This window comes from Phycodurus eques, chromosome 12, assembly GCF_024500275.1.
Source record: "Phycodurus eques isolate BA_2022a chromosome 12, UOR_Pequ_1.1, whole genome shotgun sequence".
Taxonomy (NCBI): Eukaryota; Metazoa; Chordata; class Actinopteri; order Syngnathiformes; family Syngnathidae; genus Phycodurus; species Phycodurus eques.
In genome coordinates this window covers 17,776,469-17,803,504 of record NC_084536.1, presented here as the reverse complement: position 1 = coordinate 17,803,504, position 27,036 = coordinate 17,776,469, and the positions used below count along the sequence as shown (strand labels likewise).

Here is a 27,036-nt window from a genome sequence, read left to right as displayed (position 1 = left end):
TTGGGCGAGAGATGGGTTATACCCCAAACTGGTCATCAGCCAATCACAGGGCACATAGAAACAAACAACCATTCGCACTCACATTCACACCTATGGGCAATTTAGAGTCTCCAATCAACCTACCACGCATGTTTTTGGGATGTGGGAGGAAACCGGAGTACCTGGAGAAAACCCACGCAGGCACGGGGAGAACATGCCAACTCCACACAAGTTGATTGAATAAATACCTACAGAATTACATGGCAGAGGAGCTGGATGACAACAACATTGCAGCCTTGTTATGTGTCAAAGCTTGACAACAAAAAGTTTGTGCGTCGCAGAGCTGGACCCTGCCCTCGTGTTGTTCAAGTGTGAATGGCTAAATGAAGCACTGAGCTCTATTCATGAAGAAAAAAAAGTGCTCCAATAATGCAGTCCATTTACTCTTGCTGTCATGAAGGCGCCACTTCACTAGCTACTGCACACATGTGCAACATGTGGCTTGTCAGGCAGACGCCACCATTCAAAGTTTGTTTGTTTTAACCTTGATAAGCAGGCCTTTTGGACGTTTAACCTCTTCTGGTACTTAGACAGTGAGTGGATGTGATACCCATGCGTAATCTGAAGTAATTAGGATGTTTCATGCCCCTTCAAAAGAGAAAATCTAACTATGTATTCTCAGTAAAGTCTACAGGTATTAGTGTTTTCTGTCTTTTCCATTAGTAATGCCAAGTGAAAGCAACTTGCAGAAGAAATGAGCCTCATAGCTGTAATCACGGCAGTGATTGTGCTCGCCTACAGTATGCAGTTCAACTCCACTATTTACAGTCTTTGGGTTTGTGTTACTAATTCAAATTTAAGTACAAAGGGAGAAGGGACAGTCAGCTAGATAGGGAACGCATTTTTAGAAATGATAAAAATATACAGCAGGCTTTGAAAAATGTGGTAAGTCACACACAGAATGCTATTTATTTACGAACCTTGAAATAAACTTAGTGTTTTTTAATCAACATGATTTCCAATACAAGTTGCCTTTGTTTTGATAATGTTTGGAAGCTGCTACATCCCACCACTGAAGAAACAAACAAATAAAAACAGTGCCCCATTCACAGTAGCTAAATAGTAAGTGCAAAAAGATGCAAGGTTTTCTCACAGTGAGGTGAATCACACTTGGACCTTTTTTAGGGCTTTTATATGTACCTATGACTCAGCGGTGGTAAGGTGTCATTGCTTTGCAAGTCCCAAGTAAGTCCCAAGTCAAGACAGGCAAGTCCTGAGTCAAGTCTCAACGAGACATGCAAGTCCCGAGTCAAGTCACAAGTCCTACACTCTTTTTTTTTTAAGCTGCCCTGTTCAGCTGCATGGCCTTGCAGAATGGTGGATCTGTATGTCTTTTGTGCTGGAAAAGTTTTGCTGTGCAACAGGGGAATTTGAAATATTGCTTCTGCTGATTTTAAATTTTATTCTGATAAAAGCGGCTAAAATGACAATCAGCACCTCCAAATCTGAGACCATGGTCCTCAGTCAAAAAAGGGTGGAGTTGCCGCTCCAGGTCGGGGATGAGATCCTGCCCTATGTGGATGACTTAAAATATGTTGGGGTCTTGTTCACGAGTGAGGGAAGAATGGAACGGGACATCGACAGGTGGATTGGTGCAGCGTCTGCAGTGATGCGGACTTTGTATCGGTCCGTTGTGGTGAAGAAGGAGCTAAGCCGAAAGGCGAAGCTCTCAATTTACCGGTTGATCTACGTTCCTACCCTCACCTATGGTCACGAGCTGTGGGTCGTGACCAAAAGAACAAGATCACGGATACAAGCAGCCGAAATGAGTTTCCTCCGCAGAGTGTCCGGACTCTCCCTTAGAGATAGGATGAGAAGCTCGGTCATCCGTGAGGGGCTCAGATTAGAGCCGCTGCTCCTCCACATTGAGAGGAGCCAGATGAGGTGGCTCGGGCATCTGTTTAGGATGCTTCCTAGACGCATCCCTGGCGAGTTCTTTCGGGCACGTCCCACCGGGAGGAGACCCCGGGGAACGGCCCAGGATACGCTGGCGAGACTACGTCTCTCGGCTAGCCTGGGAATGCCTCGGGATCTCCTCGGAAGAGCTGGAGGAAGTGGCTGGGGAGAGGGAAGTCTGGGCTTCCCTTCTAAAGCTACTGGATGCTACTAAATAGCAAAAGCTACTAAATGGATGGATGGATGAATGGAGGCCAAGAAAAGTACACGAAGAATTTAGTTTCATATCGAATAGCGAGCTGTGTACTGATCGATTGGTAAATAAAGTGGAAAAAAAAGAAATACAGTACCAGACTGATTCTTTAGAACACTACACTGACTAAACCAGACTGTGATGCACAGGAACCCCCAGACACTGCACAGCCGGAACACTGTGTAATTATTTACGTGATCGCTCACAAAGCTAGCTGCTAATGCTAACGAAAACAAGCATATGTGATGTCAGACAATGCAATGTAGATTTTTGTTGTTGTTTCAATAATTAACGTCTTTGTTACGTTAAATGTGGTTATCGATTCTGTATATGTTAACAGCGGTTCTTGGAATGTATACGTTATTTAGCTGTCACACTTATTATTGATTTATGTTGTACTGTTGTTGTTGGTTTTTTAATGAAACCATTACTTCAGGTAGTGTGTGAAAGAATGACCTCTTGGTTAATTCCCATGCCAAAGCATGTCCAACAGGCTGTCAACTGTCAAACGATAATAATAACTAACTGCACATAACCAGCAATGGTGAGAGACACATGTTTAATATAGAATTATTCAGATGTTCAGTGTTATGATGTCACTTACCGTATTTTCTTGAAGTAAAACACTAAGCTGCACATATGGCTATGGCAAGAGAAAAATAAGATGTGTTACTTTCCCAGTGCTTTGGTTGAAGTAAGTCTTTTCAAGTTAATGGGTTCAAGTCTGAGTGAATTCACGAGGCATTGCTGTTCAAGTCCAAGTCAAGTTGCAAGTCTTTTAATATATTGTCGATTCTAAAGTCATCAACTTCATGACTCGAGTCCACACCTCTGCGATGAATATTCTCATTCATTCATGTCACTGTATTCTCAGAGGCATTAAATCAATCACAACTAAACTGTTCTGGTTGACTTAATCCGAGCAGGCTTCATCAGTTCTTGCACATAAACTTGATAGGACAGCTCAAGCCAGACTGTTGATGTGGAAATTCAACTATTTATCCTCTAAATTAGAGGCACACCCCAACACAAGGCTTTTAACTTATACAGGCTTTTAGTTTACTAAGATTGTTCCTTTGGATTTCAGCAGCGAGATGGGATATCATTGCATTATTCCCACCACCATCACATTCAATCTTGTGTGCATGTCTGTGTCCGCACGTGTGGATAACGCCGCAATGTTGAGGTTGACCTGACGTAGTTTTTTTTCCTCTCCAAATGATTGTTATCTCTCCAAAGAGCAGACAAGGCAAGATGCTCAATTTTCTTATGTAGAGGCTTGGGGTGTTTATTTACTCAACTCCAGATGGGGGCAGGTGTCACTTGCAAACTATAATCTTTGGTGGTTTAAATAATATCTATTACAATATATAACACAAAGGCACAGACAAGGAGAAGCCAGGTCAGTTATTAATTGTTTGTCGGTGATAACGCCACAAGGTTAAAAAAAAAAAAAAAAAAAAATTGGGAGCAGAGGTTAGCCAACAGTGACGCGTGCTTGCAGATATGAGCTGATGCAAGGCCATGGGCTGTTCTGCTACTAGCATTACATGTTTATTGGCAATGATGTGATAGTTGCACTTCAGTGAACTCATCTGGGCCACACACTATCACAGCTGGCAGGATTGCTCATACTCACCCACCCCTTTGCAAAGGGAGAATGTTTGCATTTCTAAATTTATGTCTGAGTGACCATTATTTGTTTGATGTCTCCCAGGAAGTGAGAGCAAACATGCCACAGAGGAGAGGAACAACAAAATCCATCTTCCTGTCTTCAATTTTAGTAAGTGTTCTGAATTTATTTGCCGTCCGACCTGGCAATTCACATTTTGAATCACAGCAAAAATAGTGGTCAACGGTTCGCAATTCATAAAAACAAGTTGCCAAACCACGCACGCTGCGTGAAAATTCAGTTTTGGCTGCATTTCTTGGTGTGCAGCGGGCCTAACAGGAAGTCTTGGACGCCTGCCACCATGAGGTGCTCTTGAGCAAGGCACCGAAACCTTACCCAAAACGGCTCCCTGCTCCCTCCCAAGTTCCGCACTGCTTCAGTGTGTTCTTCACTGCTGTGATGGGTTAAATGCACAGGAGAAATTATGTGGATATGTACAAAGTATATAATTCATGACAATAAAGATGATTATTCTTCTTCCTATTCTTCTTTTAGCCTGGCATCTGCTATTTTTTCATTCCTGCAGGTGGCAATAAAGTTTCATGTTGTTGTGAGCCACACTTCATGACCTTATCTTTCCCAAAAGATAAAGCATACAAAAAATAAGAAAACAAATAAGACATACTAGTGGATTGGTTTATTAGAAATGTTATACACATTTTAAAATTTCCTAGCAGGGGGGTCACCAGTATTAAACATGCATAATTTATAACACTCAAAAAGTTAATCGTTCAGTCATTTAATTTGGTTGACCAAATTAAGTACCCCGCCTCTCGCTCAAATTCAGGTAGGATAGGCTCCAGCTCACTAGTATCCCTAATGAGGACAAGCCCCATTAGAGATTACATGGATCAATAACACACACATGCACACAAGGCAGGTAAATCACAATAATGTGTTCCTTCCCAAAACTCTCAGAGGTGTGCTAGATGTTGTAACAACCCTCAAAGATTCTGTTTACAATTAATCACATCTGCCTTTTGGCAACAAAACCACAGTGTTAGGTTTAACAAAACATCAGAGTTGGTGTTTTAATACTTCTGTGTAACCCGATGAAACTATTTTGAAGACAAAGGATGAGCAACAAATGGGTTGGATTAGCACTGGAGTCTGCTTGAATTTGTGCAGCCATACCTGCTGAAATACTGTAGACAATGTATGTATGTATGTGTCTTTACATGCATTTTTGTTTTCAACTGTTCCATTCATTTACAATTTGTCCCATTGTTAGATTTAACGTAACGGTCCTTGCAGCCATGTTTGCATTAGTGTATTATGTGTCTATCATACTCTCAACAACTTTCATCCTGCCACTGATCTATTAACTCCCACAATTTACAATCTTTCTTTGTCTCTGTAGGTGTGCTGTATGCTTGCAAGTGCAGAGTATTCCAGCTGTGGAGAGTATGAGTTCTTAAACCAGACCAGTAACAGCTGTCAGGCATGCCCACAGTGCCAGCCAGGACAGGAACCACACATGGTGAGATATTCACACATGTATAGCTAGCGTGTAAACCCATGTGTCACTTGTCATTTGCCTTAGTTAATATTTCAACCATAAACTAATTTTGATTCCACTCCAAAATAGAGTAGTAAAACATTCATTCAATTTGATGTGCACATATTTCCATCTCAGGACCCGTAAAACATTCATGTCATCCCCGAATCATATAACAATGTCTTGGAACCGATGTGTGGAATACACTGAGACCACCCACCGTGTCCGCACACATTCAACATCCTGTTCAGTGAAAAGCGACTTAATTCAAATTAACAGTTCCTGTACAGTTAATCGCTTTCACTGACGTTAATGTGAAGGTATGTGTCAAGGTGAATGACACGCATTAGTTACAGTCATGTTACCACTGTGGCTGTCTTTCCACATCGGCCAAAAAAAACAGAGCAAAGTTAAAACGCTTTGTTGGGCACCTAGCGGGTGGGGCCTTCTTAAGATTGAAACACCCTACGGATAAATCGACAACAGAATGAAAAGGAAGCTCGTCGAGAAATTGCTGGAGTCGTTTATGCATTGCATCATAAAGAGAGTTGCATCAATTAATGAAAACATGGATTTTATTAAGATTACTGGAATCTTAGAGCATAAACAACACTGTCTCACTGAACATCAGCAGGTAAATAGCAAATAAATTGCCTCATATTATGCATAAACGCTTCAGTCACAATTGGTTACTTGTGCATAATATAAATAAATTGAATATAAAAGCATGTTCAGAGATTAAATAATTTGACAATATGGTTAGCATTGTGTTTGGAGTATGTTTTGTACAACTGCAACCATGGTGTTTCCTATATTTAAGTAAGATAATATAAATACTGTCAAGTGAAAAATGTGACTCTTTGAGGAGATGAGATAGGACAAGCACTTTGAGAATAATGAAAGATCTAATTTCATAAAAACTTGCCTGCAACAAGACAGTTCAAATATAACTTTATGACTGGTTTCTAAGAAGTGTTTGCCTATTTCTCTTTCGGCAAGGTCATATATATACACACATGAACAGGCAGTTATCATCCGCCTAATGCAACTGACCCCCAACCTCAGACATCTTGCTCACAGCAAAGTAATAATATAAGAGAGGAACAAGGTCTACTTTCTTGTCTTCACACTAAAACAAATATTAAATGAGGTTATAATTAACATAGAACCCCAATTCCAATGAAGTTGGGATGTTGTGTTAAACATAAATAAAAACAGAATGCAATTCTTTGCAAATCATGTTCAGCCTATATTTAATTGAATACACAATAATTGAATGTTCAAACTGACAATCTTTATTGTTTTTAGCAAATAATCATTAACTTAGAATTTTATGGCTGCAACACGTTCCAAAAAAGCTGAGAAAGGTGGCAAAAAAGACTGAGAAAGTTGAGGAATGCTCATCAAACATCTGTTTGGAACATCCCACGGGTGAACAGGTTAATTGGGAACAGGTGGGTGCCATGATTGGGTATAAAAGGAGCTTCCCTGAATTGCTCAGTCATTCACAAGCAAAGATGGGCCGAGGTTCACCTCTTTGTGAACAAGTGCGTGAGAAAATGCTTGAGAAAATTCCTCAACGTACAATTGCAAGGAATTTAGGGATTTCATCATCTAAAATCCATAATATCATCAAAAGGTTCAGATAATCTGGAGAAATCACTGCATGTAAGCGGCAAGGCCGAAAAGCAACATTGAATGCCTGTGACCTTCAATCCCTCAGGCGTCACTGCATCAAAAACCGACATCAATGTGTAAAGGATATCACCACGTTTCAAATTGTTTTGGGAAATTGTGGATGTAGTGTCCTGCGGGCCAAAGAGGAAAGAACCATCTGGACTGTTATGGACGCAAAGTTCAAAAGCCAGCATCTGTGATGGTATGGGGCTGTGTTAGTGCCAATGGCATGGGTAACCTACACATCTGTGAAGGCACCATTAATGCTGAAAGGTACATACAGGTTTTGAAGAAACATATGCTGCCATCCAAGCAACGTCTTTTTCATGGACGCCCTGCTTATTTCAGCAAGACAATGCCAAACCACATTCTGCACGTGTTACAACAGCGTAGCTTCGTAGTAAAAAAGTGCGGGTACTAGACTGGCCTGCCTGCAGTCAAGACCTGTCTCCCATTGAAAATGTGTGGCGCATTATGAAGCGTAAAATACGACAACGGAGACCCGGACTGTTGAACAGCTGAAGCTGTACATCAAGCAAGAATGGGAAAGAATTCCACCTACAAAGCTTCAACAATTAGTGTCCTCAGTTTCCAAACGTTTATTGAATGTTGTTAAAAGAAAAGGTGATATAACACAGTGGGGTAAACATGACCCTGTCCCAGCTTTTTTGGAACGTGTTGCAGCCATAAAATTCCAAGTTAATGATTATTTGCTAAAAACAATAAAGTTTATCAGTTTGAACATTAAATATCTTGTCTTTGTAGTGTATTCAATTAAATATAGGTTGAACATGATTTGCAAATCATTGTATTCTGTTTTTATTTGTTTAACAAATATATATGTGATGGACCTGCGACCATTCCAGGGTGTACCCTGCCTCTTGCCAAAGTAAGCTGAGACAGGCTTCAACTCACACCCGACCCTATAGTCAACGGATGCATGGAAGACAATATATATTTGAAACATAATATTCACCACTCCAAACTACAACCACAATTTGAAATATTAAATTAGAACCTCTCTGACACTGTGTCAGTCAGCAAAAAGCAAAATTTTTTATGCAATGGGTTATTCAAGTTTTGTTTTTAACTCTCCAGAATGCATTGCATTACGTATTCTATTCCGCTAGCGTCTCAAGAATATGACTGCAATGTGCTATTTTCAAAGACTGGTGTGAACTTGCCAAGTCGGCTCTCTCAAGATTCTTCAAAGTTCTTAAAGACTGTCAGGAGACAACAACTTCCTTCCTTTTTAAGCAGAATTAATTACACTATTATCAACTTCCTTTCTCGTTTAGTACCCTAATCCAATAAGCACACAGTTCTCACTGTATTTATTCCTTGTTTCTTCAATGAGGACCTCTGACTCATCCCTATTATCGCCTAGACTAATGTAGTCAGTTTCGAGCCAAAGAGAGCGAGGTTAGAAAGAAACAAGGATCAATCAGAGGAGCGTCGCTCCTACACTTTCGCCAGCATGTCTGATCCCCACGGAGCCTCTAATTTATGTGTTAGCTCTCAAGTGTGTGTTCAATCATGGCGTAACCACAGGGTGCATCGTCACACTGACTTCAGAGAGCATCTGCGCTTGCACGCGCACGCACACACACACACACCCACACACCCACACATACATACGATACTTCAGGAAGTTGAAGCTGTTCAAGCCCCCCTTACCTGATTTTTGTATCCATATTGTGGTTAATGCAGCTGGTTTACATATCCTGCCTCTTCCGTATCGCTCAGCAGACACAACATTAGGGATACCTACATAATCCCATCCATCCATCCATCCATTTTCTGAGCCGCTTCTCCTCAGTAGGGTCGCGGGCGTGCTGGAGCCTATCCCAGCTATCATCGGGCAGGAGGCGGGGTACACCCTGAACTGGTTGCCAGCCAATCGCAGGGCACACATAAACAAACAACCATTCGCACTCACATTCACACCTATGGGCAATTTAGAGTTTTCAATTAACCTACCATGCATGTTTTTGGGATGTGGGAGGAAACCGGAGTGCCCGGAGAAAACCCACGCAGGCACAGTGAGAACATGCAAACTCCACACAGGCGGGGTCGGGGATTGAACCCCGCTCCTCAGAACTGTGAGGCTCACGCTCTAACCAGTCGGCCACCGTGCCGCCCTACATAATCCCATTACAGTAATTCCAATACAAGAATCATAGTAGATAACACACTCAGACAAAAAACTGAAAATGACCATTCCTAATGAGACTATGACATAGCACATAAACTGTCATTGAAAAGAAAATTGCGTTGAGCTGCAATGATGTGTAAGCTTATCCTACTTCCCCCACCAAAAAAACATAAAAGCGCATAGTAAGTCAGAGTGACGAGACTCTGCCGAGGGCCCAACACTGTTTAATGTAAGAGCCATGAAGGTCAAAGTGGGAGGGAAAACTTATGAGCTTCCTCCAAGAGCTGATCCCCTCTAGCCTGAGGCCAATGCTCACTTCAGTAACATCCTGTTTGAGACATGATAGATAAAAGACTACTTTGCTACTTTGACTTTCGAGAGAACCAACATAGCTTTTCCAAGTTACGAGCCATCGCTCTATTGAGTTTTTTGCTTTGTATTGCATGCCAAAATTTTAGGTATGAGCGAGCTTCAGCTACAGACGCCACAGCATCCACCCAGCATGGCGCCTCACACTCAATGAGACATGAGTACAGTGAAACGCTGTTAATCGTGGCTGATAGGAACCGAGCCCTACCGTGAATCTGCGAGTAATGTAATTGACGAACACCCAAAAAGGGTTTCAATTGCCTATAGATTCCAAAAGATGGCAGATTTCTTTCTATTAAACAAGGCTGTGGCCTGACTAAAAGTGGCAACGCCATTATTTGAGGATTTTCTAAAAAACATGGAATGAGCACTTAAAATCCCTCAAAATCCTCCGTAACAAATACATTCAGGGAAAAAAAAATTAATTACTGCCTACACTGCTCTTCTCAAGAATAATGCTCCATTTGGGCTATTAAAGCCGAGTAGTTAGCCAAGTGACACCATTTAAAACGCCATGGAGATTTTGACACGTCAACTTGGAAAATCCCAAGAATGTCAGCCTGCACAAGCTTACCAGTGGACATTTTTACCTGAAAGACAAACGGAAAAGGGGTTCCCCGAGTAAAAGACACAAAGAAAAGGGTTAAGGAGATATATTGAAAAATAATGAAGTTAGACTGTTTTACTCTAATTTGAAGGTGTTATTTGACCAGCTTTTTAAAAATTTATTTTATTATTTTTTTTTACAGGCGATATATATTAAAAAATATATAAAATCATTCGCCAAAAGGGACACAACACAAAAAAAAAATAATAATAATAATTTCCAGAACCCATCATCCTATTTTCAAAATTCTTGGTGCTTTGGACTCAGGTTGAAGTGGCTTTTAACTCCACTAAGACATGAATTTACAAATGCTGAACTGTTAATATGTGTGGGTTCTTTACATTTAAATTGAGTTGTGTGCTCAGTCACTGAACAAATTAAACTCATCAGTCAAGGTAACACTGTATACACCCACATGAACCCACACAAAGATGGAATTGTGTCACTGGACCACAGTAACATGATCGCTAGGTTCATCTTTTTCAACCGAATAATAAGATACTGTATGTCAACAGGGACAAGCTGACAAATTGTTTGATGCCCCCTTCCATCACTGTGTGTGTTCTAGACCTGTGGCTATGGTGTGAAGGATGAGGACTTCTCCTGTGTACCATGTCCACATGGGAAGTACTCCAAAGGCAAATACGAGATCTGCAGACGACACAAAGACTGTGACGCTCTCTACAAAGCCACAGTGCGTGCCGTGGGAACGCCAGACAGTGATGCAGAGTGCGGACCTTGTTTACCAGGGTAAAGCAATACATAGGTACACAAACACAACAATAAAATGTGATGAGAACGTTTTCCAAGAGGAATGGCAAAAGGCCATTTTGTTAATAACAAAATAAAATGAGTGAGTATGAGAACATAATGAAAAGTTGGTTGAAGACAATTTCTAATTTGGGGACAAAAACAACATTTTAGGAAAATGTAATTATATGCAGAGTTCTGTGTTTGCTTGAACATAACAATGAGTCATTCTCTGTCTAATGTGATCCAGGAATGTATGTGTTCTTACATTGGGTTCAATATTTCAAATATTTTATATATTTTGGGGGGTTTAGAGCTTAATTCTTTATAGCTGCCTCAAGCAACATTTTAAGGGTTATTGTCATTTAACTAATGAAACCCATCATTTTCTAGTTCAAAAGCAGAAAATAAGCTTATTATAGTTTCACTGAATAGTATGGCAGCTTGAGCAGCTAACAAACAAATGTATTAAATCCACCTCACTTAAGCGCTTTTGAGTGCCAACATAGCTGAGAAAAAAACATTTTGTCAGATTCTACAGTTGTACAACACTATAGGATTTATATCACAATAGCTGCATCTTAATACTGATTTGCCTTTGTTATATAAGTGATATAGTACTCCCACAATATGGTCCAAACTGAACAAATTATATTTTATTTGTATCTATCTTCAGGTTGCAGGACAATACTTTCCCATTACAACATATTACTAATAATATTCCAAAGATGAATGGTTTAATAGTACCAGTAATTCACAGACTCTATGTTGTCTCCTTATCTTCAGTTTCAAAACAGATCTGTAGCAAGCCATGTTTTTGTGCCTTCGGGCTACATTTCATTATCTGTCAGGTCTTTGTTTTATAAACAGTAGAACATACTGTACTCTACTCTGTCTCCTCGAAAAAACCTTTCACACACTGCACGTCTACCTGGTGCCTTCTGAGAAGATGGTCTTTCAAAGCTGATTTTAAACTTGTGATGGTCTCTGTTATAATACTACTCTCTATTTTATGTCTTGTCTTTCATGCAGGTACTACATGCTGGAGAACAGACCGAGAAACCTCTATGGGATGGTTTGTCACTCCTGCCAGAATGCACCACCCAACACCAAAGAATGTAAACACAAAGATCTACTCTATTTATTTGTGTCCTTTGGCCACCATTTCTATAGCTTTAGTCTTTGTATTTCACCTATAACTAGACACCCAATTAGAATAAACTCCTCGACTGTGCATAAATACATCAATAAGTCAAAATATTAGAAACACTGGTGTGGAGTTCTACACCATTTACTGGAAACGCACTAAAAAGAATTGATTATTTCTCCCAACCCTAGAAGACAGGCACACACTTGCCTTGTACATTTTAAATTAGTCTGTCTTCAGCCCTGCTCTTTGTGTGTGTGTGTGTGTGTGTGTGTGTGTGTGTGTGTGTGCGTGTGCGTGTGCGTGTGTGTCTTCAGTGACTGCAAGACAAATGATTAGCATGTTAGCACTTGTGTTGATGCTTTGGTAGACATGTTTGTGTCATGTGAATTTTAGACTATTTTGATACATTCTGGCTCCCTCCCATGCCATTTAATAAGTTAGAAAGACACATACTGCGGCTCAATAAATGTTTGATGATATTAGTTTTGTTACTACAAAAATGCACATGAGCCCGATATTCACAAACACACTGCAGTGCGTCCCAGGTAATATATATGCGTGCAAGCTCTCTCTCTTTCTCTCTCGCTCTCTCACACGCGCGTGCACGCACACACACATTCAATACGTGAATAAAACATGTATGCCACGGCAGGCATTGTGAGGTAAATTAAACACATGGCTTAGGTTTAGAAGAGTTGTAGGTGGCAAATGTGGGCATTTTTCAAATATGCGACTGTCTCTCCCAAACCACAAGCAATGTGTCAAACCACAGTAGGACGCAACGTGCAGTATCGCAACGAGCCCGAGTCACAGTCGATCAGGATTCTCATCTGCATCGGGAGATTAGATTTGCCCCCCGTCTGCTCCCAATATACGTTGTTTCACAACCATCCCGTTTTGTCCACAGTGGCCTGAATTGAGACTGCCACGGCCGCAGGGAAAATCGTGTAAAAGCAGCCTAATAAGCAGGAATCCTTGCTAACACAGACAATCTGTCCTGTATTTAAACCTGAACAACCAGTTTGTGTGTGTGTGTGCGTGTGTGTGTTTTCAATCTGCAATACATGATTAAGAGAGAAAACCAAAAGACCTTAAACAGAGTTCCAGTTAAAGCTTCTAATCTTATTCAGGTAGTGTAAACACATACGGGAAGATGTTTAGAGTCACGGGGCAAATAAATGTGTGCATTCTTTTTTGTGTGTGTATGTTTGTGTGTATAAGATCAGAGGTTTGTGTTGTGTGGATGCATGTAAAATAGGTATTCACATTCACATTGGTGAGAAAAAAGTAATTAAGTGTTTGCTTATCAATGAGCTCCTATAAAGTTCAGTTAGAAAAATGAAAGAAAGGAAAAGTGATGGCATTTAATAGACCAAAGACATCTAGCAAGGCCAAACATTCTTGTACTTTGAGAGAATTGAGAGATGTACTTTCAGAGAAACGTAACTTCAAAATATAAAATGTGAATCAATGACAGCATCTAGATTTTGATTTTGATTCATAAAGAAATTAAGAAACACGTGAAAATCTTTAATGGAGAGAATTTCTACCAATAACACAATTAGTGTTTGTTTCACAGGCATGCAGACTAATGGGCCAGTACAAAAACCTCAAGTCGATCCAGGCAGCACAACCGTGTTCCCCCATCTCCAAAAAGGTACACACAAACACACAATTACAGAAAATAAACACACAAAACTGAATGCAACTCATTATGCTTTGTCATCTATGTCTCAGATCCAACAGGACAAAGTCACCTAGCATCGGCTCTCATTATCGCCATGTCAACCATCTTTGTCATGGCTATTGCAATTGTTCTCATCATTATGTTTTACATCCTGAAGGCCAAGTCAAGTGGGCAGGGTGAGCACGCAGAACACACATATCCATGCACAGACACACACACAGAGTGTCAACAATTCACCGCGTGTTCTTATAGACACTCACATTATGCATGAATCTGTTTACAGCATGTTGCAGTGGACAAGTGAAATCAGTTGAAGCTCAGACCAGCAAACAAGAGGACAAGAAAGACATCCCTGGTAGGACACAAAAGACATACATAGACACATATGCACACCCACAAACACACTTTTCACAACAGTGAGAATGTTTGCATGCACACTCAACCTGGTTTGAATTATCTTGTAGCTGTGATGAAACATACGCAATTGTGTTCCTTTATATCCACGTGATCCTAATTTTGCTATGATTTAAAGTCACATACAGTATTTTTGTTTCCGATTTTAAGTTACCTCAAGTATTTATCACTTCACATTGATTTTAAGAAGCAAGTAAAAAGTGTTTTTCCTCCTGAAACATTATTTTGTAGTGAAAAGATAAAGACTAGATAGTAACATCTGCTTTTTCATTACAAATTGCAAATATAAACCACTAACAGTTTAAGTTTCCGTAAACACACGTGACACCACTTTAAAAAGAAGAGCCTACAAAATACACAACAGATTTTGTTTAAATGGAATCAAACTAAACTGAAACTCATACGTTAAGTGTAATGACAGTATAAGCAGTATTCAGATTGCAAGCAGAAGTATAATTTATTCATAGAATTTCCATCTTTGCTTTAGTAATGGAAAATGAGAAAAAGAAAAAAGCTTTCGCAATCCAACACAGCTAATTGTGGCTTATTCTATTCTGTCCTTTTTCATAAAATATATGAGTGCGAATGGTTGTTTGTTTCTATGTGTCCTGCGATTGGCTGGCGACCAGTCCAGGGCGTACCCCGCCTCCCGCCCGAAGATAGCTGGGATAGGCTCCAGCGCTCCCGCGACCCTTGTGAGGATAAGCGGTCAATAAAATGGATGGATGGATGGATATTCAATTATCTTTCACGGCAAATTAAGTTTTAGGAAAACGATATAGGACATACAACTCTCAGTTCCTGCTTAAAAATGCAAGTTTGTATCCTTATACAAGGGAAACTCTCAGATCAATTCAGAATATGACCAGACTTCCATGAAAAAAAAAATCATGTTTATCATAATTTCTTGTGTGACAAAAGGGCATTTTAAAAGTGGGATATGAAAGGAACATTGTTCCACCTCTCGCCTTCAAATGACCTTGCGCCACTACCATTTAAGAGTATTTGTTGTTGATGTTTTAGGTTTCAGTTTTAACAGTTGTGAACTTTTTATATGTATATGTCTGTAAAGAAAGTTCAAATATAGTTGAGCTTTATGGTTGTGTTTGACCTTGGAGGTTCCTTAGTATCTCATAAAACACATTTCAACATCCAATTTCAAGTCAGTCTAGCAAGCGTGCATGAAGAACGATGTTTCATGGCATAATATTCAGTACATGTGAGTGTGTTCGCGGTGCACTCATACCGAGCATGTGCAAATATGTGTATGTGGATACGTGTGTGTGGGCTACCAGAGCTGCAGCGTGATGAGTACATCCTGGTGGAATGTGGAACCTGCCCAGATAAAGTCATGCATCCCTTAAGGCACAATTTCTGCTGACAATGATGCTCTGTTCTCCTTCATGTGCCGGCTAACTGTTCCTCATGTTCTGAACAGAGGTCCACACACGCACATGCATACTATACAACAGGGCTGATTAAAAATAGACTTAATAATATAATCACTAAAAGCTTGGCAATTTATAGACTTAATAATATAATCACTGAAAGCATGGCAATTTAATAGGCTATAATTCACAACAAAACATGTTGGCTCTTAAAGACAGGATAATATTGTGTGTGTATACATGGGCGAGACGCCATAGCTCTAAGCTCGAGCTGTCATTTATATAGACTGAGTTAATCAGACTGCGAGATGAAAGTCAAGGGTGCTTACACACACATGCACACACACGCACACACACACACATATTTTTAGTGTGCAGACTTTAATAGATACAATCTTAACCATTCCACAAAACCTAACCCTCACTCCAGTGCTTGCTTAAATTAACCACACTCAAAACGCAACCACAGCAACCAATATGAACCCACAAAACCTTTAACTGCAACGCTTGCAGCCAGAATTGGTATTCACTGTAATTGGTTTTTATGTACCACATCGACTCCAGTGCCTAAAGTGGTGTTATCTTCTGTGAATAAATATGTTCATGGTTCAGATTTTAACCATGCATGTAAGAAAATGAATTGTAGGAATAAATTGAGACGATTGATTTCCTCAAATAGTGGCCTTCATTCCAATAGTCGCTGTGCTTCAATTAATCACTCTCTATTTGAGGTACCGTATTTTCACGACCATAGGGCGCACTGTATTAAACTGCGCAGTATCAGTTACGGGGACTATTTCTGTATTTAACACATACATAAGCCGCACCGTATTATTGGGCGCAGGCATGGTAAAACATACGCTAGCTTAAAACATACTGTAGCATGCATACACGCTAAAACAATGTTTGTAAAAAGGCAGCGGGAGCAAAACTGAGTTCGGTTGTACTTTATTGAAGTATTTAACAATCTACTCACCTTATTTTTTGATCAATCCTCATCCACAAATCCATCAAAGTCCTCATCTTCTGTATCCGAAATGAACAGCTGGGCAAGTTCTCCAGCAAACACGCCGGGTTCCCTCTCGTCATTGTCAGACACAGTCTCGTTGCCGGTTGGCTGTTCAGCAATGATGCCGGACTTTCGCAAAAGCTCGGACCACAGTCAAAGCAGATACCTTAGCCCAGGCATCCACAATCCATTCACATATGTGGCGTATCTCGCCCGGCGTTACCTCCCAGTCTTAGTTGCACTTGGTTTTTTTACATCGGCTGTGAGATGGGCGCATTGGGTGTTGTTGGGCTGGATGTGTTTGTCGGCAATCTTTTTACTGCAGTAGGAGTGGAAGATGGCCAGCTTTTCCTTGTAATGCGCCAGAAGTTGCTGCGCCACGGTAGTCCTTTCCCGGATGGATAGATGGCGCCGTTTCATGAAACGAAACCACCAAGACGGACCTTGAAAATGTTCGATTTTCATTTCTTCTGCAAGCGTTATTGCCCTCAGTCGAATGGTGACTGTAGAGACACTTCTCCCGGCTGTTCTTTGCTCATTAATCCATGACTCAAGTTGGTCTTCCAACTCGGGCCACCTCGCCTTGTTTCCGCGTAAACTCAGCTTCGTCTTCTTGACTTGGCAAATCTCGTTTTCCTGCTTCCTCCACTTGCTAACCATGGATTTGTTGATTTTGAATTCTCTCGCGGCTGCTCGATTCCCATATTCATCCGCGTAAGTAATAGCTTGCAGTTTAAACTGTGCTTCGTAAGCATGTCTCTTCGTAGGTACCAAGGACCTCTCTTCGTAGGTCCTTAGCCAAACCGATGCACATACCGGAACTATATACCTACTGGGGGCGTCTTTGGCGTCCTCTGTCACGCGCACTCTTCCCCCTTTACGTCCACATGCTGTCCTCAGTCACGTCCGCCTTCCTCTATATAATCAGCGTGTCGGCAGGAAATGTTCCCAGTCAGTCAAGCGGAGCACTCATCACATAACAACATTTACAGATTTTTGGAACTCGGTGCACACATAAGGTGCACCGCATTATAAGGCGCCCCGTCCATTTTGGAGAAAATTTAAGACTTTTAAGTGCACCTTATGGTCGTGAAAATACAGTATGTCATCTTTTATCCCCTCAAGCAACAATAAAAGATAATTGTGCAAAAAAAAAAAGCTCTGGTAATTGCATAACTTGTACCTTTACTATGACTGATACCACCATTTCACAGTAAACGCAGTACAGCATCTGTAAAGCTGGAATCTGTAAAGTTGAGGTTTACGGTGAAGTTTAGAGAGAAAGTGCAAAGCTGTTAAAACTTTCAACACTGTAGTAGTTCGCAGTTTGTTTTGTTCAGTATAATTGCATTTTCACAGCAACTCTCCTTGTATTTAGAGTGAAATGTTTATACAAAAAAATGTCTTCTCTTTCAGATAAGGTGGTGATCTACTCAGAAAAAGATGAGTTTGACAAACTTCAGGCCTCACCTCAGATGCCAGTTAAAAGGTAAGAGACGCGTTTCATTCACTTCACTTCATTCACCATTCACTTGTTGGCCGTAAGTGCGTACAGAGAGAAGCAGAATAGAGAGGAAGGTTTTTTTTTTGTTTTGTTGTTTTTTTTTTTTAAAGCCCAGCTTGACAGCCAGCATGTAGACTGGGGATTCAGGTTGGCAGGGGCACTTTAGAACGCCTCATTGTCGACCGTGAGTGCACCCATATCACAGAGAAAAAGCGGAATAGTGATGTAAAAAGATCTTTTAAATGTCCGACGTGACCGCCAGCATGCGAACACTGGAGACAGGGTTGCTTCGTTGTTGTGACATGGAAAAGCCCCACAACGGCTGTATGCGGATATATTTTTGCTTTTTAGATTTTAGATGAAGTAGCATCCATTTATCAAGGTCGTAGAAGTGGTATTTGATAGACAGTTGAGCAGGCCATGGTTTCAGCACAGTCAGCGAACATGGCCACAGTCCTTTGTGAGGGAAGATAACGGCTTGATTTTTCACAATTTTGAACCGTCATTTTAAGTACTTTTCTAACGATTTTTTTTTTTTTTTTTTTTGGATCATTCAAATTTGGCAGGTTTGTTAACACCACTCTTATTTGTGTAGTGTCAAATTTAGAAGAAGAAGAAAGAAAAAAATATTTGTATTATTATTTTCCCTCGACAGGCACCTTAAGTAGTTTTGTATAAGTTAGTTTTATTTCGCGTCCCGAATTATCCAGGTTAGTCTACCGTTATTACAAGGAGGAAACTTCCATTCCCTAGTAAGACATCCCAATTATTTTTTCGGTAAAATTTAAAGGTAGATGACTGCATATTTGTTGTGCATGTGAATAACACTTAAATATATGTGTGGCAGTGAAAACGATGCCTCGTCAGAAAATGAGCAGTTGCTGAGCCGCAGCATCGACAGCGACGAGGAGGCGACATTGGAGAAGCAGGGCTCCGCAGAGACAAACAATCTGACCCCCAATTCGGGCCTCATCAATTTGGGTAACAAGCCAGACCTCTGCCTGCTCACTGTGGGAGTCCTGGACACCGATCACGCATGCAACGGGACCGCCAACCTTGCCGCTAGCCCCAAGAGCAACCTCCCCAGTCCTAGCCACATGGGCAGTGTCAACCACATCCCCAGCGCTAACCACATCAGCAATGTGACCGCAATCAACAATAGCAATAAAAACCCAGGGGTAGGAATGTGGATCCTTGAAATATGTACTATACATTTATGATTATAAACAGATCTGCAGTTCTGGATCATCTGGCTCACATAGCGTTTCCTTTATTCTACTACACAGATGTTACAGAGTCGCAGGAAAAAGATCCTGGATCTGTATGCTAAAGTGTGCAATGTGACAGAGGGTGAGTTGCTCAGCAGAAAATAATCAATGATGAAATTATGATTAAGATTTGTCGATGAATGCTACTATTGACAATACACCTCCGCAGATGCTACATTTTAACATGTTTCACTGATTAATGTGGGAATGAGCCAATTGAAATTGCTGTTTTGTAAAATCCACGAGGAGCCAATCAGATCAACAAGGTAGCCTACTCCTGCCGTACTTCTGTCTACACAAATCGATACGAGTGTTGCTGTTATTTATACGATTTTAGTGTCACTTCACACTTGTCACTTTGTCACTTCACAGTTCTGCTGTTTGGGGTTCACAATTTGAATATGGGCTCTGGCTTTCATGTGGGCTTATGTGCGCTTTCTCCCACATTCCAAACACATGCATGTAAAATGAATTGAAGACTAATTGGCCACATTTGTGAATGTGAGTGTGAATAATTGTCTATATGTGGCCTACAATTGGCTGACGACCAGTCCAAGGTGTGCCGAGCCTCTTGCCTTAAGTCAGCTGTGATAGACCCTAATGAGGAAAAGCGGTTTATAAAATGGATGGATTTCTCATTTGCTTATGTGACCACCAAGCAATCTAAATGGAAACTTGATACCAAACTGCGACATAAAATCTAATATAGTGTATCTCTACTCCTTAGGGCTGAGCCCCACAGAGCTTCCCTTCGACTGCCTGGAGAAAGCCAGCCGCATGCTGAGCTCCTCCTACAGCAGCGAGGCCGCCGTGGTCAAGACATGGAGGCACCTGGCTGAGAGCTTTGGCCTGAAGCGCGATGAAATCGGTGGCATGAGCGACGGCTTGCAACTCTTTGAGAGGGTGAGCACCGCAGGATACAGCATCCCTGACCTGCTCACCCGCCTGGTGCAGATCGAGAGGCTGGACGCTGTCGAGTCACTGTGCTCGGACGTTCTGGGAGGCAATGACATGGCGAGTGCGGGTGGCCGGCAGGGCATCAGCAGTTTCCATAGCCAACTGGTGTGCCCGTCACCATGCCAGCCCCCCTCGCAACGCTGCGCTAGTGTCTAAAAACACGAGAAGCAGAAACTCTTAAAGTTGAAATCTGCCTTAATGGAAGATGCATACAGTGACTAGACTGTACCCTCCCTCATCACATGAAGAACGTTGGTGGACCTCAGTGGATAAGTCAAGAAGATGCACATTAAACATTGTAATTAATATTGGCTACAGAATTTGAGAAAAAGAGTTTGTTTTTTATTGCCAGTAGGCTTCTGTACAGATGGTTTCACATCTGTTAGAATTTGAACTTTATGGAAAAACGTAGCGACAAAATCATTGAATTAATCAGGACAAAGCTGTAGTTTCTCTGAATTTAAAAATGTTTTACATTTCCTACAGATGCATGCTTCCAATTTTGTAGAAAAACTTTGTAGAAGGCCCTTTTCTATGTGGAAAACCTTAAAAGTTAAGAGTCTTGATCCCAACTCCATCAAACACCTTTGAGGTGAACAAGAATAGATATTCCTCCTATTAATTTTGTTGTCAACGTTTCAATCAATTAGTAGTAGTAGTAGTAGTAGGAGAGTACGCTATATAGCTTTCCTGGATGTGGAAAGCATGTACAATGCACACTCAAATGTAACTTTTTGTACAGGAAGGGTTCACCGACTCATATGTACACGTTTGTACATTTGCACATGTAGTCATAGATTTACAGACATTTCACACATGTGCCTTTACAGCTCCACACACACGGAGCAAACATCAGTCTTACACCAACGACTTCCTCTTCAGCAACCTTGTATGTGACCCCAACCCAACCTCCATACCCCTCATAACTTTTCCTTCCCTTTTTACCTCAATGCTGCCGCCAGATTTAACTACTGGGTGTGTAACTCCCCAGGGCCCCTAATAGTTTAAAGTGTTGTGGTTTATATAGTGGGTGCAAAGTGCCTGTGATTTCCACCACCCAATTAAGCATTTAGGGCCATTTAACCAATGAAAGTCCAGTGGAAAAGTCGTAAAAATATGTAGCCACAGCAGGGGCATGACTAACTGGTCAATCCAGCTGACATGGACAAATGGGGGTGGAATTTAATACTACAACAGCAAGAACACAACTCAAAAGACAATGCTTGATTTTATTCCTTTATCATCAGCATCAGAATCATGTCAGTGAATCAAAAGCACAAGTTTAAGACTCACTCCACTTTGTAACTTTTTTTATTTTATATTTTACATTGTAATAGCTGGGGCTGGACTCTGTCATTCTAGCATGAATTCATATATTTTTTACAGCAATAAATAAAAACCTCAAACTATTAAATATAGTGCCTTGTTCAAGCTATGCCATCTTTGTGAAATCCACTTTGCTGTTTGCCGAAATGTTCGTAAATGATCTAATTGTTGGACTGAACTTAAGTGGTCCCCACAACTGTTTTTAGACGGGCAACATCTTACTTGTTATAGAGTATATCAGTCCTGAAGAGACACAGAACATTAATGGGATACCTCAGTGGCACCAGCCATGTAGCAGTGTCATAGAACTTATGGAAACAGACTCAATTTCATCACAGAACCTGTCTGATTGTATATATAACTTATTATTGTACATAATATATATTTTAATAAAAAAAGTGTATGAAAAAATGGCTTTATATTTGACTATTTAACTATTAGATGCACCATTTAACATATTTTCATGCAGTAAAATACCTCAGGTGTTTTTTCATGATACAAGGTGACTTTGAGTGTTGTAAGAGGTTGCCTTTAAGAGATACAGTGAATTGTCCTGCAATGCAAGGAGAATGTAACTTTGTTTCACTAGATATTTTATAACAAAAGCATAATAGCATAATTGTCTAAGTCATGTTTGAATGTTTTCAGATAGCAAAAAAACGCAAATCAATAAACAAGAAAAGTCTAGTTGCCTCGATTTAAACTTTGCCGATCACCATGAACTGGATGACATGCAGCTCCCTTATTCTGTTTAAAACAAGAGCAATAAAATAAAAATACACAAATCAAGTATAAACAAATCTTTGATGATGATGAAGCTAGACTATGCTAGCTTGACTGTTGTGATTTCCTTGCTTGGACCCGTTATTCTGTACTCAGGTTTAGGAGTAGGACCCGATGCGTTTTTTATTTATTCCTACTTCTATTAGTATCGAAGGACAAAATCAACTTATTTTGTTTGTGTTTGTTTTGTTTTCATCTTTTTTTCTTCTTTTATATTATAACAATCAGTCCCGTGTTGAATTGTTCATATATGTTCAATAAAGTTCTAAAAAAACAATCGGCACAGACATAAAAAGCAATTTTTAGCAAGCACATTAGTATTTTTTATTGCTATTGTGACAGTAAGTTAGATAATTTGAAGTGTTTCAATAAATTTCTTTTATTGGTTCTAATTAGATTGTGCCGGTCAGGTGAGTTTAAAAACATTGTCACCAGTCTACATCATGTTAATCATCTGTGAAGGCACTGGCGGGTTCTATATTGTCAGCTGAGTCAGCACACACTGACAGGGTTGATTAATATCTTCGAAACAACAAATGGAAACCCACTCATCGCAGTTGCCAGTTGACTCCCTCGACCCTTAATTATAGTTCATTACATTTGACACATTTACCAGTCAATTCATTGAAAGAGAAATCATTTGACTGCAAGCAGGAGAGAGTAGTCAACCATGTTTTCATGCAGATAGGATTTGACATGCTCCAATCTGTGTTTATCCCACATACTGTAGCTCTTGAAATGCAGCATTGTACTGTCAGATGGTGGTACAGTACTTTTTGCCTGCAGCCTGACCCCATAACAGCATGTGTGAGCACATTTTGAAATTATAATTATATAGTCGAAAAAGTCCTTGTCCATATTTAAATGATATTTTTTAATCAACATAAAAAAAAATGTCAATTAATTTAACTGCCTTGCTTGAGGTTGTTGTGATTAGTCGGCAAAGGGCGAAGACGGTGCAGAGCAACTGATCATTGACTGGCTCAACTTTGCAGAGTAGGCTAGGAGTCAGAAGCTTAGGGAGGGTATCAGGAGCTTGCCTGTTAATTCAAGATGAAAAGAGCATGATAGGAGGGTTCTTTGGAGGTCAGTTTGTTTAATAAAAGGTCATTTTCCTGCCTTGACATTTCTCATATACTCTTTACGAGTCCCAAAGTGGACAGTGAGGCCAAATTTTTTACTGGACACTTTCAAGTTGCCAACTGGGAGACTACAGGAAGGGGAGGTCTACGATGTGCCTGTGTGCAAGATGATGAGATCAAGTTTTAAGGGGGCAAAAGAGGTTTTTAAAGCTGAATGCAGATGCTCAAGCCATCAAAATCAGTAGCTGACAGTATTGTGACAAAAAAGAAACGGTCTGTTAAATGATCACGATTTGTTTAGTGTACCGAATGAAGACCTTCAAGCTGGTCAAAGGCATGTCCCTTCTATGCAGGTGGGAAGTGGTAGGACCAACACATTTAACATCACTTTTACCTTTATTGAAGACTCTTGATGTCGTATACAGCGAGGAGGACAGACGGCAAGGCGTATTGCACAATGCAAGCTTTTATTAACAACCCAGGGAAAAAACAAGGCTCCTTGTCTGCTCGGCGACACTTGGATAAGTTGGGGCAACATTGGCGTAACATCCTGTCAAAAGTCAGGCTTTCAAAATAAAAGCATGTCACACTTTTTTCAGAATCAGAATTGGTTTTATTGCCATTGTCAGTGAAAGATAGATTTACAACTATGATTTTTTTCTCGCTCCGATGGTACAACATGAAACATAGATGACAATAACAAAAATAAATACAAATAAAAATGTAAGTAGACTAAGAAGAAATAAAATAATGTTCCATTAGCATAAAAACTGCAAAAATCATCAGGTGTAGGTGTGAGGTTTTAATGGGTGGTATAAGTGTATTCAGTGTTCATGATTCTGATGGCCAATGGGAAGAAACTGTTCATGTGGCGAGAGGTTCTGGTCCGAATGAACAGTAGCCTCCTGCTTGAGGGGAGAGAGTCGAACAGGCGGTGTCCAGGGTGACTAAGGTCATCTGTAATCCAACCTGCATGCTCCTGGGACATGGAGAAGTACAGGTCCTGGATGATGGGAGTCCAAAGCCGATCACCTTCTCAGCAGCATGCACAGTGCACTGCAGTCTCTGCCTGTCCCTGGCAGTGGCACCAGCGTACCACACGGTGATGGAGGAGGTGAGGATGGACTCGATGCTGGCCATGTAGAACTGCACCAAAATCTTGGTTCGCAGCTTACGTTTCCTCAGCTGAGCCTTTTTGATGAGGGAGGTGATGGTCGGCTCGAACTTGAGGTCCCAGTTGATGGTGGTGCCCAGGATGAGGGTAAGTGACTTGGAAGCTGTGACTTTCCTGAAGGATCATCTTCATTCTTCTTCTGAGTGTAAAGCGTCAGGTTGCTGTGGTTGCACCAGGACACCAGTCGGTCCACCTCCCTCCGGTAGGCAGACTGATCACCATCTGAGAGATGCCTGATGAGGTTGGTGTTTTTTTTAGCTCGATGGTGGCTTATTTCACAGTCACACTCAAAACTATTATTTGCTTGTTAATAGAGTGCGATTGTTAAATAAGCCACGATGTTGCCCAAGAAAGTGTATTGAAGCTATTATGGTGTGTGCTTTTAATATGAAGGTCTGACTTTGAACAGGATGAGATAGCTTTATGTTTTGCAGAGCAGACCAAAGGGATTATTGCATTGAGTTGGTAATAAACCTTGCATTGTGGAATTCGCCTTGCCATCTGTATACACAACTTACAAAATGGTTCTGATGACCGTGCATCGATTCCAGAAATGAATGGCGGAGTCATGCACTTTTTTTGTAAAAAAAAAAATAATAATAATAATAATAATTAAACTGAACGGATGCACAAAAACCGGTACAAAATTTAGACCTCAAAAAACATTGTAAACGGTGTTATACTAAATAGGGCATACGAAAACAGAGGTTCCAGTACAGTGTTTTTTTTTTTATGGACATAAGTTTTCCATAAAACCTTTAAGGTGCAGTGGTAAGTGAGGTCGTTAAACACCCCAAGGGGTGTCAGTTGGGATTATTTTTTTTAATAGTGGCTACCATTTTTGGCAATTAGACACTTCAAATTGTAAGACTGCCTCCACGGTATTTGGTCGAAATGCAACATTTAGTCCGTATTCGTAAGCTTCTAGAAGTCGGACAGACATACAGTTGAAATGAACGTAGAGTACAGACAGATGAATGAGCCTCTAGCCCTAGGTCATTATGCCATTATACCTGCTAACTATTATTGACATTAAGTATATGATTTGAAAATCTGCAAATAGTGTTAAAATAAGTCTAGTCCAAGATGTGTCGTCATGAAGACAAGGGTGTATACCAAATTTGAGAACTGCACGGTATGTAAAATAATAAAAACATACAACACATTTTGGGAAGCTTTAAAGCAGAGGTAAATGGTGTGAAAAGTTGCACAGCAGCTGACACTCTGCATATTGTTCATAAAGCCCCATTTACAGTCTGGTATATTAGTAGAACATTCATGTGCTTATTACATTACTTCAGCAGCATGCACACTGTGGCTGGTGGAAATAATATATATTTTGTGGTCTGCCACGTCAAACTGCTGATTGTCTTGACTTTATGGCTCAGCCCAAGTGGAACCGCTAATGCTTCTCCCCCAACAACCAAATAGCACTTTAATGAGCTTAACCAGCCAGACCGGTGGAGGGGGAGCTCTTTATGGCAATTTAAAGAATATTTGGACGACAGAAAAAAACCCAAACATCAATTACTATCAGTGCATAAAGTCGTGTGGGTGATGCATCGCAGAGTAATTTGGCAGTTATATGTTGGGGAACATGCACCAGACACTGGCGAGCAGAAAGTCATGAAAGTAAATAATTTTGTCCCTGACAGTTCCCAGAGAAGACACGCACAATAACAGCCCCTTCAAGTCTCTAGAATGATACTTCCCACAATACAATTTCCGTTTTACGGAGCTTTACAAGGTCAAATGTATTTTTTAGAAAAACAGGATAAATCCCATTGACTTTTTGCTAGATCACAAATACCACACAGTACAGGTTAATTAACACATATATTTATTTAAATGTGAATAGTCTGAGGAACATGTTTGGACAGTCAAACTTAATGTAATAAGGTCTTGATCACAAAGCTGGATTTGACCTATTACAGTATCTAAATTTCTCCACACGCAACCACAAATTCATATCAGTCACGATTGCAGAGGAGTGTGGTCTCGTCCTCTTTAACCCTGCCAGCAGTGTGACTGCATGTCTCGAGGCTATAAAATCTCCATCGAAGCCTGTTTATTGTGGAAAAAAACCCGCAGAAAATAACATGTTGTGTGCTAACCCCCCAGGAGAGGAACCGGAGGGTGTCGGCTACAATGCATGCAGGGTGATGGCCGAAGGCTTGGGACCTTGGCAGTCCGATCCCGGGCTACAGAAGCTTGCTCTATATACGTGTACTTTTTACTTACGTTACAAACGTAATTCTTACATAGTTATATCAGTGCAAATATGGGTAGTTTGAGCAAATATTGTAAAGGTTTTCAGGGGATAGATGTGTTCACTCAAAAGATGAATCAGAATCAGAATCATCTTTATTTGCCAAGTA

The 27,036-nt window shown here is 40.6% G+C and overlaps 1 protein-coding gene across 2 annotated transcripts in view; it reads left to right on the top strand.

Moving 5' to 3' along the window:
- The window catches only part of edar (ectodysplasin A receptor), a 34,084-nt gene extending 12,065 nt beyond the window's left edge, over positions 1-22,019 (top strand). Inside the window, exons 2-12 of one of the 2 annotated variants that reach the window (XM_061691974.1) lie at positions 3,906-3,971; positions 5,221-5,340; positions 10,735-10,916; positions 11,949-12,034; positions 13,646-13,723; positions 13,804-13,929; positions 14,037-14,108; positions 17,981-18,053; positions 18,916-19,246; positions 19,355-19,418; positions 20,064-22,019. In XM_061691974.1, the coding sequence (XP_061547958.1) occupies positions 3,921-3,971; positions 5,221-5,340; positions 10,735-10,916; positions 11,949-12,034; positions 13,646-13,723; positions 13,804-13,929; positions 14,037-14,108; positions 17,981-18,053; positions 18,916-19,246; positions 19,355-19,418; positions 20,064-20,449 (1,569 nt within the window). In that variant the 5' untranslated portion in view covers positions 3,906-3,920 and the 3' untranslated portion in view covers positions 20,450-22,019. Of the gene's footprint in view, positions 1-3,905; positions 3,972-5,220; positions 5,341-10,734; positions 10,933-11,948; positions 12,035-13,645; positions 13,724-13,803; positions 13,930-14,036; positions 14,109-17,980; positions 18,054-18,915; positions 19,247-19,354; positions 19,419-20,063 lie in introns of those variants that run through there. The other variant, XM_061691975.1, reaches the window with a different exon arrangement.
- Positions 22,020-27,036: the final 5,017 nt, after the last annotated feature.